A 15,445-nucleotide genomic window follows, 5' to 3' on the forward strand; every position below is an offset into this window, starting at 1 on the left:
TGAGAGGCCCGCGTACCGCCAAAAAAAAAAAAAAAAAAAATGCTAGGGATAAGTGATTCTTTCTTCCCTCTCCCTCTCTTCTTCTCCTCCCCTCCTCCACCCTTCCTCTCCGCTCATTCCTTCCTGTTCAACATTTTGCTATGGAGATTTTCAAACACAGAAGTTGAAAGATTTCTACTATGAACACTCATATACCCACCACCTGGAGACTACAAGTGACATTTTAACTACACGTATCTATCCATCTAATCCATGAATTACTCTTATTTTTGGTACATTTTGAAATAAGACAGCATTTCATTTCACACCTAAACACTTCAGTATAAATATTAACTAGAGTTAACTATTTGTTTATGGTTTTTGTTATTAGGTAAAATATAAATAATGTGAAATGCACAAATCTTAAGTCGAAGTCTATTTGAGTCACACAGGACAAAGTTTATCCATCACCACATATTGTTTGCTTGTGTTACTGTCCAGTCAATGCTGGCCTCTACACAGTGGAGACAACCACTGTTATGAATTTTTCCACCATTTCTTTTTATTGCTGAGTCATATTTACTGTATAAATATACCTCGGTTTACTTATCCATTTTCCTGTTGATGGAACTTGGGCTTTTTCCAGTTTGGGGCTATTATAACTAAAGCCGCTATGAATATTCTTGTTCAAGTCATTTTATAGACATATGCTTTCACTTCTCTTGGGTGAACACCTAAGAGTAGAATTGCTGGATCATAGGGTATGTATGTGTATGTTCAGTTTCCTAAGAAACTGCCAGACCTTTTTCCAAAACAAAATAGCAGTTTCACTTTCTCCACATCCTTGCCAATATTTTATGCCGTCAGTCTTTTTGATTTTGACCATTCTGGTGGGTGTGTAGTGGTATCTCATTCTAATTTGCATTTCCCTCATGACTAATACTATAGAACACGTTTTTCATGGGTTTTTTTTTTTTCCCATTCGTCTATCTTTCATGGTGAAGTGTGTGTTCCAATTTTTGCCCATTTTTATTGGGCATTTATTTCATTTGTCAGGAGGTTTTTAAAAATATGTCTTGGATACCAGTCCTTTTACAGACATATGTTTTGTATTTTCTCCCACTCTATAGCTTGCCTATATATTTTCTTAATGGTTTCATTTCAATAGCACAAATTTTAAATTTTGATGCAGTCTATTTTATCAATTTTTTCTTTGGTAAATAGTTATCTATGTCCTAAGAAACCTTTGCCTACCACCAAATAACAAAGATATTCCCCTCTGTTTTCTTTCTTTCTTTTTTTTTAAGATACTGATGATGTATTTTCTTTTCTTTTTTTAAAAAATAAATTTTATTTATTTATTTTTGGCTGCGTTGGGTCTTCGTGGCTGCGCGCAGGCTTTCTCTAGTTGTGGCAAGAGGGGGTTGTTCTTTGTTGCAGTGCACGGGCTTCTCACTGACGTGGCTTCTCTTGTTGTGGAGCATGGGCTCTAGGGGCACAGGCTTCAGTAGTTGTGGCACATGGGCTCAGCAGTTGTGGCTCGCAGGCTCTAGAGCGCAAGCTCAGTAGTTGTGGCGCACGGGCTTAGTTGCTCTGCAGCATGTGGGATCTTCCTGGACCAGGGATTGAACCCGTGTCCCCTGCATTGGCAGGCAGATTCTTAACCACTGTGCCACCAGGGAAGTCCCTCCCTTCTATCTTCTTTTAGAAGCTTTAGATCTATAATCCATATCAGATTGATTTTGTGCATAGTGTGAGATAAGGGTTGAGGTTAACCAGTTATTCCAACACCATTTTATCCAGTAAGATAGCAGAATATAAAATTAAGATACAAAAATGAATAGCCTTCATATACACAAGCAATAATAGGGGAGATAATGGTAGAGGAAAACCCCATTCAACTTGCAATAATGAAGATAAAATACTTAGAAATAAACTTAACAAGAAATGTGCAAAACCTATGTGAGGAAAACTTTAAAACGCTCCTGAAAGATACAAATCAGACTTGAACAAATGGAAAGATACCCCTTGTTCTTGACTAGAACAGCTTAACATCATAAAGCTATCAGTTTTCCTCGTGTTAATTTTTAAATTTAACGCAGTAAAATACGAAAAAGTAGTTGCAGAAAATGGCAGAACTTCTCACTGTCAGCCTGGATAACCACATAGGAGTGACATCCTAACCTCGAACAGCTACCCTGGATTATAGAAGAGCAGGAAAAAACCCTCTTATGTAAACCACTGTATGTAAGCCATGGTTGGATCTTAACCGCAGGGTATCCTGCACCAACTAGTACAGATCGGGCACCTTAAAGCGGCATGCTGCCAAACAAAATAAAGTATTGGCCGTTGCCCAATTCAGAGGTGGCTATGGAGAATAAAGAACAAGGAAAAACTTCCAGAAGGAGGATAAGGAAGACAAAGGATAAGGAAATCCCATCCAGAGTGCAGAACGAGAAGCTGAGCAAAGGACTTCCTCCACGGCCATCCTTCTGTTTTCTGGATGTGGCTCATTGTGGATATTCTGGCCATGCTGCACTATTCTATATTGGGTGTTAGAGGATATCCATCTGCATCTGGACCTGATGGAGAAGACTGAGCATAACGCAGATAAACTAAATTTTGAGTTGCATGTAGTAACTGGATAGGACTTTGGATTGTTTCCCTTGGGGAATGGGGCAAGCATGTCCTAAGAATGGCAAGAGGGATATAAAGACTGAGGCAGAGAATGTCATTCCTCCCTTCTTCCTGGGCATATGGCTAGGCTCCATTTTCCAGCCCCCTTGCAAGTTAGGTGTGGCCATATAACAAAGTTCTCTGCAATGACATGTGAACAGAAGCGGTGTGTGTGATTTTCAGGCGCACGTCCATGATCTCTCCCCACCTCCTGTGGGCTAGAATGGCGATGACCAAACAACCTTGGAAGCCATGTATTAAAGATGTCAGAGTTGCCTGCCATTAGCCTGTGTCTTTCAACAACCACACAGAGAAAAGGCACCTGCCAATTCAGTGGTTTAATACATAAATTTTCTCCCGCTGGTAGCAATTCAAATTGCTATTGAGTCTCTCCTTGCAACAGCTTCGCCTTCTGAAGTTAATACAGAGGCCACCGGGGCTCTCAGAGCAGACAATTCTTAACAAAAGGCTTTTGAAGGTGCTAAAATCCGAAGAAATGCCAGATAAACCTTTAAATGCTATGGAAGGGCCAGTTAAATGTGTCTACACTTATACTGAAACTTGGTACAAAGGACACTGGTCCCAAGAGATTTAGAATCAGAAAATGAATCTGACCCAAACAGGTTTTGGCAGGCGTGAAATCGAGTGCCACGCTCTGCTCCAAGCTTAATCTTAACACCCCAACTCACTCTCACTCACTCTCAACTCACTACCAAAGCCATTTGCAAAGGAGGAGATGATGAAATTGGTTGCTTCACTAACAAGGAAAGCCAGGAAATCACTGGCAAGTTTCCATGTGGCATAAGCTAGACCCTGACAGCTATGGAGGTTGGGGGCTTCATATGTAATGGTTATAAGTTACTACTGCACAGGCTATGGGAAAGCCACATGGGAACAGCCTTCTGTCGGTTCCCTGAGAGATGGCTGCCAAAGAAAGGCAGCCCCAGAACTCCACCAAAAGGGTGCGATTCTCAACCTGCCATCAATGAGTTAGCTTGGGGCACAGAGTGAGAACTGTGATTTGGAGGAGGAAACAAAGCTCTGTAGATAGGTTAGAGGGATTATGGGTAAGGAAATCCAGGAAAATGAAGGTTACTGGGACATGGAAGAGTTTCATTGGAGTGGTAGGAAGGCAGGCCTGATTGGAGAGCTTTCAAGAGAGAATCAGAGAAGAGGAAGTCCAGACAGCAAAAGGAGAAAAACAGGGCAGTGGCTAAAGGGAGCTGTTTAATCCAGGAAATGCTTTTTTCCCTAGTTTTGAAGATGGAAGGTTTGCATGTTGTTAGGAATGATCGAGTTGAGGGGAAAACTGATAACGCAGGGAGGGGAGAGAGGGAAATCCAGTGTCTTTGATACAGGGACAGTTTATCCACTGTAACAAAAGGAAATGCAGTGTATACAAATAGAGGCAAGTAGCTGGGTACATTTAGTAGCACAAAGATGAAGAGAGGTGGTTTAAGAGCATGAATGCACTGTGGAATCAGATGATGGGTTCAATCTAAATTCCATCACTTTTGAGTTATGTGCCCTTAGGCAAGTTGATTTAACCTGTGCATCATTTCCTTATCTGTAAAATGTGGATAATATCAACTAGAAATCTGACGTAAGAATTAACTACCAGTGAAGTGCTTTGAATAGTTTGGCATACAGTAAACATCCAACAAATACTGGCTGTTATTTCTTCAAAAGTAGTTATAATTTTGCTGTAAGTACCATAAAATTATTTAAAGGCTAACTTGCTAAAGATTCACTAAACTCCTCCTGCCTATCCTGAACTTAAGATGGAAGAGGTAAAATAAAAAGCAAGTAAACTTACTGTAGCTGACCCTCCATTTTAAGTTTGCACGATCAGCCCCAACCTGACTTCTACTGAGGAACCTACTTCTCAGGAATTTAATACAACTACACAACTGAAACTGTAGGAAATGTTATTATTTTTCTCAATGGTAGAATAAGGCCTAATGTGACTAATCCATATTAGTACACAAATCAATTTATTACAGCTCATTTAAAGGCACACTACTACTATTATCTTGGATATTTGCCAATTCTGAGAACACTGCATTTAACAATGAAGTGACCAAAGGTACAGCTGTGAATGCCCTTTTTCTTTTTTAAAGCTGATGTGAGGTAGTGGGTGGCCAACTATCTTCCAGTTTTGCCCCACCCACCCCTAAGTGGCTACTCAATAGTTCTTACATCCATGATGGCCACTTTTTAAAAAATTGAAGTACAGGTGACTTCCAGTGTTGTCCATGATGGTCATTTATGCTGTGTCCCCTTTGCCTGGAATTCTTGACCTTGGTCACGCTGCCCCCATTTCACCTAGCCCACCTTTCAGCTTTTAAAATTCAACTCAAGTAGCAGCTTTATTCATAATAGTCAAAAAGTGGAAACAACCCAGATGTCCATTAGCTATTGAACAAATAAACTGTTGATACACAGAGTATGGATAAATCTCAAAAACAGGCTGAGTGAAAGAAACCTGGCACAAAAGGATATTGTATGATTCCATTCATATCTAGTTCTAGAACAGCCAAATTTTATCTATGGTGGAAAGAAAAGAGTTGTTGCAGAGGGGATGAAAGCAGAGATTGATTGGTAAGGAGTACAAACGAACTTTCTGGATTGATGGTAATGTTCAATATCTTTGATAGGGGTTTGGGTCAAACAGCTGTAAGCATTTGTTACAACTCAGCAAATATATACTTATAGTTTGTGTATTTCATCATATATGAATTTTATACCAAAAGGAAAACATGGTGAATATTAAACTCCTAATGATAAATGCTCAAATATTTAGGGGATAGTGTACCCATGTTTGCAATTTACTTTTAAATTACATGAAAAAGACATATTGATAGATGGACATATGGTATAGCAAGAATGTAAAATGTGTTCACTGTAAAATTCAGCGTTGCTGTGTGAATTTTTTTTTTTTTTTTTTCCCGCCACGCCGGCCTCTCACTGTTGTGGCCTCTCCCGTTGCGGAGCACAGGCTCCTGACGCGCAGGCCCAGCGTCCATGGCCCACAGGCGCAGCCGCTCCGCCGGACCGGGGCACGAACCCGTGTCCCCTGCATCGGCAGGCGGACTCTCAACCACTGCGCCACCAGGGAAGCCCGAAATTTTTCATAGTAAAACGCTGAGGGAAAAACTCAAGTGTCAGCCTTATAGGAAGCCTCCCAGAGCACACCCACCGTAAGTGCCCCTCCTCTGGGCTCCCATAACACACAGTAAAAATATTGAACTTACCCCATTTTATTAGTTCTGCATCTGCACCCCAACGCCCAGCAGAACTGTAATTAACTTGAAAACAAAGTCTGTCTTCTTGGTCTCAGCAGCTAGCACAAGGCCAGGCACACAGTAGACAGTAAGATTCGTTGACCTGAAGTGATGCTTAGTGAACTCATCTCCTAGTTTCCTTATAATCAAAGACCTCGGCTCATTTTCTTTTGCTGAATCATTACAGCTCCCAGAATAACCTATCTGACCTGGAATTCATCCATGTGAATCCTTACAAGTTCCCTTTTTGGCAAGATTTAAGACATCCCTTCTGCTTAATCCTACTCCTCTTCCCCAGTCTCTCAACTTTAAAAACTATTAACTAGTAACTATCGATGCGCTGAGGGCTCAGATTTAATTTATACTCTTTACAGAAGCCAGCTGGGTAGCAATTAAGGACTATGTTGACTCATACTACTCAATTCTATAGCCACCTGGACTCCTTAAAGATGCTCCATTTCCTCACCATGGCACAATGAATATGTGCCATTTTATCTTTATGCAATTATCTATGTAATCCTTATGTATCAAATAGTTTCAATACTGCTAGGACTTAATGCAGCCTGACTGTCTGGGCTTGAGTGCCAACCGCATTACCTACTAGCCATATAACCTTGCCCAAGGTGGTTTTTTTTTGTGCTTCATTTTCCTCACTGCCTCCTGATTGAAAAAAAGAAAAAAAACGTCGAGGGGAGGGACAGGGGTGGTGTAGGGGAGGGGGGATGATAATAACATGTTTCACCTGTTGTCATGAGCCTTATTAGTAAGTTACTGCATGTAAACCAAACAGTGCCCAGCTTTTAGCTGTCATTTATTATGTTCAGTTCCACATCACCAATGGCAGAAGACTGGGTTTGTATCTACAAAGTAGCCTAAACAGTGTGCCAGTGTTACATTGATATAAATCATTTTTTAAGAGTACAATGCAGGGCTTCCCTGGTGGCGCAGTGGTTGAGAGTCCGCCTGCCGATGCAGGGGACGCGGGTTTGTGCCCCGGTCCGGGAAGATCCCACGTGCCGCGGAGCGGCTGGGCCCGTGGGCCATGGCCGCTGAGCCTGCGCGTCAGGAGCCTGTGCTCCGCAACGGGAGAGGCCACAGCAGTGAGAGGCCTGCGTACCGCAAAAAAACAAACAAAAAAAGAGTACAATGCAGGGTGGTGACTATAGTTAATAATACTGTATTGTATATGTGAATGTTGCTAAGAGAGTAGATCTTAAAAGTTCTCACCATATACACAAAAAATGGTAATTATATGAGGTGGTAGATGTGTTAACTAATCTTTGTGGTAATAATTTCACAATATATGCATGTATCAAATGTTCATGTTGTACACTTTAAACTTACACAATGTTATATGTTAATTACATTTCAATAAAGCTGGCGGGGAAAAGGGGTACAATGCATGGAACTCCCTGGCGGTCCAGTGGTTAGGACTCGGTGCTTTCACTGCCATGGCCTGGGTTCAATCCCTGAATCTCTGGCCAGGGAACTAAGACCCCATAAGTTGCGTGGTGCAGCCAAAATTTTTTTAAAAAATTTTAAAAATTGGGCTTCCTTGGTGGCGCAGTGGTTGAGAGTCCACCTGCCGATGCAGGGGACATGGGTTCGTGCCCCGGTTCGGGAAGATCCCACATGCCGCGGAGCGGCTGGGCCCGTGAGCCATGGCCACTGAGCCTGCGAGTCCGGAGCCTGTGCTCTGCAACGGAAGAGGCCACAACAGTGAGAGGCCCGCGTACCGCAAGAAAAAAAAATTTTTTAAATTAAAGAGTACAATGCAAATCTTAACACGTTAAAGACTAAGAGTTTTCAATAAGAATTCAATTAGTAAATTCTTTTTCAATTATGGGCTTTCACTCACCTCCAAGCATCAGTCCCTTATCTAAGGGAGGTTTTACACACACACAAACTCTTTCTCTCTCTCAGTCTCTAGCTCAGCACACTCTGCTGGTTTCCTTCCTAGCACTTATTACAAGTTTAATTATTTTAGTTGATTCTTTCCTTATTTGTTTTCCACACTAGATCTACGAGGGAGGGGCCCTGTCTATCTTGTTCACTGCTAGATCTCTAACACATGCCTTAGCACATAGCAGGCACCCAAATGTATCCTGGATGAACAATGCAGATATTTTAAAGAGCGTTTAACTCACACCAGATCAAAATTAAAGTGATAATGGTCACAGGTTTCTATTTTAAAGTAATAACCCAATTAGGGATTTAGTCTCATTTTTAAAAATATGATTTATTAAAAATATAAAATGGCAATGTTTTCTATAAATTATTCCCACCCAAACATGTTAAAAGATATAACAGGTACACTTTCTAAACCATTTATAGCCACCCTCCTCCTTCAATTACAAAAGATAAAACATACAACATACTGTAGGTTTATTTTTATTCAAAAAGTTACTGTCTCAAGACATAAATACAAATCAGAAAACAGTACAATTAGGACAATAGAATGTGGAGGACAACAGGTTAGAGTAATATATAAAACATTTTTAGCTGGTTGAAAACAAAGCTGTAAGAACTGCTTTCACAAAGAAGTACTCCTTTCAAGAGTGAGAAAAAAAATCAACTTAGGTTTAAAATCATATATACAGTCCTCTCAGCAGTTCTAGTAAATGCAGTGGTGTGAAAAACAACATAGGCAATACGTTTTTGCACAAAACAATATTTGATGGAAAATCTGTTAGACAAGTCTGATTTCATTTGTTATTAACCATGATTTAATAAAATAATTGTATTTTATCATGATCTTTAGCTAACCTATGGTTTTTGGCTACCACAGCCCAATGCTTGTTGATTTCTGACTCTAAGAATTGGAAGCCTTTTGGTATTCACCCATCTGAAGATATTCTTGTATTGCAAGCATATTAAGGCATGGAATGATTAAAATAATATACCTCAAGAACTGAGAGACGACTGACAAAAGATAAGATACACATGTAATATAAGTTAATATTTTGTTTTAAACGATGTCTAGCTGCCTAAGCCTCGCAAAATGAGTTGATGTCAAAATGGCAAGTAGCCACTTTCTGTTTTAAACTAATTTGTGAAAGGACATAAAATGAAGTTTAAAGCTTAGCTTTCAAAGAATATTATGGGTTATGAATTCTATTATCCCATCTAATTTACATACAGAGGAAATGTACTGTAACCTGTTAGAAGTATCTTTAACCTGAAGACTGCTTGCAAAGACAGATAGATAAAACAATATAAAATACAAATTTAAAAATCATTTTAAAGCATGAACACTCATGCTTTTCTATTTTTAAACATTGTTAAACTTTCAATATATTTCTGAAACCTCATAATTTTAAGTTGGAATTTAAAAGTAAGAAAAAACTAAACAAACTGCGCAATTATAAAATCAGCACCAATTTATATATATATATAATTTTATTTAAAATTTAGATCCCTATTCCCACACTCTAATAAGCTGTATAATTTTTGTTTAGAATTTTTCTGCAAACATACTACAATAAGCTTCTTTTATTTGGAGACAAAATACAGTGGCACTACTGGAAGGAATATCACAACATTACATTTTTATCTTAAAGGACAAGCAAACTTTCAGGGTTGATAATGGGATAAGCATGTTTGAGACTGGTTACCTTCTGGCAGTTCACTGCATCTGGGTATTTCTGAAAAGTATAGAGAAGCTCTTGGATTTTAAAAATATCTTAAAATACATTTTAGATGAAAAAATTGTAAAAGTTCTGCTTATAAGTTTACTTTTCTCCACAATTACAATATTTTAAAAGAAAGCTTTGTTGATTGATGTTTCAAGCATTTAAATTTAGAATGCTAAAAACAATTCTATCCTATAATTTCAGGGTAGGGGAATAAATTCATCCTTAACTTTGTTTCTTGGATGTAAACAGAAATCCAGCAGAGGTCATCATTACTTAGTACACCCAGTAAATAAATGTGAGAGGATTCATGTCTGTACCAAATGCCTCTTCAGATTGTTATATTTTCTTTAAAAAAAGCATGAAATAATTGATTCAAAAGCCAACTAACAGCGCATAAATAAAATATTTACTTTCTAAGAAAACTGTAGCTTATCATCAAATTGTTTACTTGTCCTTTACTTTTTTCAGGCAAACAAAACTGCCCCTCAAATGCACTTGATCTTGGTAAGTATAAGCACGTCATATTCTCCTTAGAGAAAAATCTGTACAGAATTTCACTGTATCTACCACACTTTATTTTAAAATTTCCTCTTCCACTTAGAAAATGACTTCACCACAGATTTAATTGTGTACTGGTATTAAAACATTGACACCCCAAGAACCTAATGAGAGAGAGGAAAAAAAATCTTGTTAAAATTGTCATTCATTTCTTTGTAAAATATATTACATTGATACTTGGTAATATTAAGTTTAATAACATGCTAAAAATCACTTTGAAAAATTCCCCTCTCCTCAGATATAGAATTCTAAAATTATAATTACCATTAACATATAATGAAATAACATCAGGCCTAGTCACAATGCTACTTACCTCACAAATATAACTAAAAGCAAAGATCATGTCTCATTTACATGTTTATACACACCCCTAATGCCTAGATAATGCCCTGAACATAGGCACCCGACATTTGTTGAATGAACAAATGAATGTGCTTCTTGACATACACTTCTGGCACAAGATGTATGGCAAACTCGGTCATTTGCACTGTGAAGTGGGTATAGTTTTTAAAAAGGCATTTGAACATGTAGACCAAAAACATCCAAAAACAATATAAATATGTAGAAAATAGGAAGCTTTCTGAGTGAATGAACAGGACTACAAATTTTAAGAAATCAAATAAGTAAGGTAAAATCTGAGCAAACAAAGTTATATTGATGCTTTTCATTACATTTCAGTTGGGAAAAGAATGTTAAGTAAAATCTAATATTTACTTGTCACTAGCTTAAAAAAGTAAAAGCAGGTAATAAATGGAGCAACTCCCTCTCGTTCATTAAATAACAAAAATTATAACCTTCAGTTGTATATACTAAAAGTTAGGCTCTTCAATTAAAATTCCAGCACTTACTATGACAATTAAGGAATATTTTTAAATACTATAATAAACTAGTAAAAACCTGATATTAAAGTCAAAGGTAATGAGCTAAGACTGAGATTACAAAGGGCTCTTACTTGTAAAACCTCACTTTAACAAAAGTCATAGAACTCACGAATTGTTCTGATCTGAATTGAAGGAATTGTATATTTTCAGACCAGAAAACAAATATCTATCTCATTGCAGGCTCATTGTAGTAAATTATCAAATAAAGTGTTTGGAATCCCCAGTAATGAAAGCAATAGAGAATTAATATACCCCATTTCTTACCTGTCATCCACCAAAACCACCACCACTACTCACCCCTTGCCCACCCCCACCCAAGTTTCAGGGTTCTCCTTTTTTGGTTAGAGTCAGAATTTGGGTGATTAGAATGTTTCCACCAAAGAGGCCTAGGTGATACGTGATGTTTAAAGATCCCTTCTAGCCATAACACTCTGTGACTCTGGGTAAAGGAAGATCTAATGGTGAATGAAAGGATAAAATCTTAATTAGCAATTTTAGTGTAGAGTGTGGCATGAAGATGAACTCAAGTTCTTTCCAAACCAAGTGCCTACCTAGAAATGGCCTGAACAGGTTTTTTTTTTGTTTTCTCCTGTGTTTGTACAGACTAGGTTATAAGTAGATTCTTCTATTAGAACAGTTAAATTAGCTCAATTATACCAAACCCTTCTTTTACCAATTTTATACCACAGATAATTCTAATAAGAGTCTCAACACAGAAGAATGATATTAGTGATACTTATTATCTTTCTGTGCTAACATAAGCTACACCTGTTTCTGGTGTTAACATTAATAACCACTTAAGCATATACTTTAAAAGTACCAATAGCAAGCTTTGGTGTGTTGAGACAATACTGGCCCACTAGTAGCAGAAAGCAACCACTGGCACAATGGGATAAACCAATGTTGACACTGTTTCCAAATATGAAACTAAATAAATCATAAATCTAGAATGTTGTATATATGCAAGCCCAAACTGATATGCTCAGAGTTTTCCTATTACCACTTCTGAACTACATGGATAACATGTTATGAAAAACACATTTAGGATTTATTTAGTATCTATACTAGGATGCTAGTATCTATAGTAGGATGCTTTGGGTTACTTCACTTAAAATTAGAGAATCTTAGAACTGAGTATAAAAGGATTTAAAGTCCCAGTTTTACTACTGTTTTGATGACTCATTTATCACAGGCTTGAGTAAAAACAGCTGTAAGCTATTGTAGAAAAGCAAATGCAGATTTTTACATTTAAATATTTCTATTATTCCACTTCTTAAGTTATTGTTGAGATAATGAGGTAAAGTTTAATGTATGTTTTAAAACAAACTAGTATTAACTTAAACATATATATATATTTAACTTAAATATATATACGTATATATATGTCAGACATCTAAAGATACCTGCACTTTTAAAGATATTGAGCACTCAGTTATGTGACTGCTGCCATCATGTGGTAATACTATAAAACTACAGGTACAGACGCATGGGCTCATTTCCCCAATTTTAGAAGCAGCAGAACTATCCACTTAGTTATAACATATTCAATAAACACAAGAATGCCAAAATTTTTCTATAAATAACAAATATTAGGTCCCTATCTTTGGCCTCACTCAGATTATAGTTTTCCCTAAATGTTAAATGTCAAAAATATACACACATTTATATTGCTGTTCAACTACTGTAGTAACCTGAAGTGAAGAGCACCTTTTTGCAAATCTAGTAAGAGACTAAGGAAAAAAATGCCTACAGTTTTCCTGACTTTAGATGAACACATGAAAAAATAAGGAGATCTCTGCCCACGTCAATTTTGACTACAGTTAATCATTCCAATTTCTAAAATATTTTTCTTGGTATTTCTTCCACAGTAGAGGCAGCATGAGATTTTTAAATCAGAAGGAACTCGGGTCAAATTACTACTCTGACACTAAAGTTGTATAACTCTGAGCAAGTCACTGAACCACCTCTTCAGTCCAAGTATGCTTGAGTGTAAAAGTGGGATCCCACCACCTTTCTTACAAGGTTGCTGATTAGATCAAACTAAATAGTGCCTAGCATAGTGTCAGGCACATAAGTTTTCAAATACTAGCTTCCATCCCTTTTCACCTCAAAGTGATAGTACAGTTGGACTAGAATACAAACCCCTTGAGAGCAGGGGGAGCATCTTATTCATTTTAGTACCAATTTCCAACTCGATAAACTGCAGAATTAATGCATTTCATCATATCTGCTTGAAAAGATTCTCTTTTATTCCTCATCACAATCACTACCTAAGTGTTTTATTTAACGAACTGGAAGATACATACTCCTAGATTATCAGGGAAACCACATACTTCAATAGGCACTTAAACTACAGACTTAAGGGTAGGCCTACGTCACCTATGTTACTCAAATTATGGTCTTGTTAGAGATGCAGAATGTCAGGCCACACTTTGGACCTACTAAAGCAGAACCTACATTTTAATAAGATCTCCAGATGATTCATATGCACCTTATAGAGAAACACTGGTTTAAAGGATCCCAAGGCGGCTTGTCCAAAGATTTCTATACCCGTTGATCTATGAAATATTTGTCTTTCAGCTCAAATAGCTGGCCTTATTAATATAAACATGTTAGCATGAGTTAGTCAAAATTCTTCCAAGAGCTATCTGAAAGCAGATTATAAGGCAAGAAGAGGGCAAGGAGAGAATGGCAGACATAGGGGCACAGAGGATGATACAACAGTCACCTGAGGCAGGAGGTGTTAGGAAGGAGCATAAATGGGTAGACACTGAAAAGTGAGACAGAAGGGCACTTCACCGATTTATTAATTTGACAAATAAAACTAAACACCTACTAAGCTAGGCAAAACTCAAAATGAATAAAAATCATCACTGCCTGGAGTTCAGTCTATTGAGTGAAATGTAATCTTATTTCACTACACCAGTCTGGTAGTTATCAAAATAGAAATATATAAAAAGTGTTATGGGAACTGAGAGTAAAGTATCTATCTAAAAAGGTTAGGAAAAACTCGCAGGTAATGTCCAAACTGACTACTGAAGAAAGAATTCACTACGAGGAAAAGGAAAGGGGCAATTCTGACAGAGAGAAAAGCTTTTACAAGGTCATGGAGTCATGAAAGAGCATAGTGTGTCTGAAAGAAACTATAAGATTTGAACCAAGGCATTCTCAGGGAGAACATGGTAACAGGGACTGATAGAAGAAACAGAATTGACAATACCTAACAATAACCAATTATCTCAATCCCCTTATCTTTATTACCAAAGCCTCTGTTCAAGTTCTATTTTTCACCATGCCTTCGTATTATGATTATGACTATTATGACTATTTTTCTTCTCTTTCATCCTATCCAAGGAAATCTTTCTGAAACACAATGCTGATCATGCCGCTCCCTCATTCAAAATCCTTCAATATGTAGCTCAAGCCTACAGGAAAAGTCCAAATTCCTTAACATATCACGTCCCAGTTGGCCAGGGATTCAAAGGCACTTTGAATCTATTACCACCACTGCATAACCCCTCCCCAACCCTACTCTGAAATCCCTCCTGCCTGCCTCTTTTCCTCCTGTCCAGTTGTTTTTATCCATTCTCAATGTATTGTCCCAGCTCTTCAACTCAGACTTAGGGACTGCCTATTACTTTTGATTTTATAATCTTGAGGCATATTTAAATTAAACCTACTGATTCATCCATAATTGAAGCTGGATCAAAGAAATCAGGCTTCAGTTCTGTTCTCTCTCGTCTGTTCTTTGATGGTGGCTAAGGGAGAAAAAAGAAAGTTAGTTGACAATTGTCATATCTATAATAAGCCAAATAGTAATTGAAAATATTGAAATAATCATTAGGTGTTCACATGGTCCATGTAATTGCAATTGTACCCTACAATATTTCAAATGCTATATATTCAAACTACAGACTGTTTAAATATGCAAAACCAATTCATTCGTGGAAAATTATTCTTAAAGATGAAAACTGGAAAACCAATTTTTTTGTTTTACTTTAAAAATGTCTCTCAACTTTCCTTTCAAGATACCGAATTATGCTATTCTGAAGAGAAGCCATATTTAATTATTTCTTCCCTTTAAGGAGAATACACCAAGGTATACTGAGAAACAGAATCAGAAAACCTGGCTTATAATGAATCTCAGCTTTACTGCTTACTAGTTTTGTCTCCTTGCATAGGCTGGTCTAAGCTTCAATATCCTCAAGCCTTTCAACCTACCTCACAAAGCTGAATGAGCTGTGTGGCAAAATGAAATATGTACAAACATTTTGTATATAATAAAGCCCTAATTGTATATATGATGTAATTATCAAAGAATATACCCTCATATATATTAAATTTCCAAGTTAAAGTATTTTACTTTATTATCTGATACAGAAGTTGATCTCAATAACAGGGTAGATCTTGTTAACAATGTATTATTTTGATA

General features: G+C 37.4%; 1 protein-coding gene across 4 annotated transcripts in view; it reads right to left on the reverse strand.

The window, feature by feature from the left end:
• Nucleotides 1-8,167: 8,167 nt before the first annotated feature.
• The window catches only part of STAG2 (STAG2 cohesin complex component), a 120,610-nt gene continuing 113,332 nt past the window's right edge, over nucleotides 8,168-15,445 (reverse strand). For 2 of the 4 annotated variants that reach the window (XM_059050056.2, XM_059050053.2), the window contains exons 33-34: nucleotides 14,694-14,771; nucleotides 8,309-10,236 (exon numbers count right to left, since the gene is read on the reverse strand). In XM_059050056.2, the coding sequence (XP_058906039.1) occupies nucleotides 10,213-10,236; nucleotides 14,694-14,771 (102 nt within the window). In that variant the 3' untranslated portion in view covers nucleotides 8,309-10,212. Of the gene's footprint in view, nucleotides 10,237-14,693; nucleotides 14,772-15,445 lie in introns of all 4 variants that reach the window. The other 2 variants (XM_059050058.2, XM_059050059.2) reach the window with 2 other exon arrangements.

This window comes from Kogia breviceps, chromosome X (genome assembly GCF_026419965.1).
Source record: "Kogia breviceps isolate mKogBre1 chromosome X, mKogBre1 haplotype 1, whole genome shotgun sequence".
In the NCBI taxonomy this organism is placed as follows: domain Eukaryota; kingdom Metazoa; phylum Chordata; class Mammalia; order Artiodactyla; family Physeteridae; genus Kogia; species Kogia breviceps.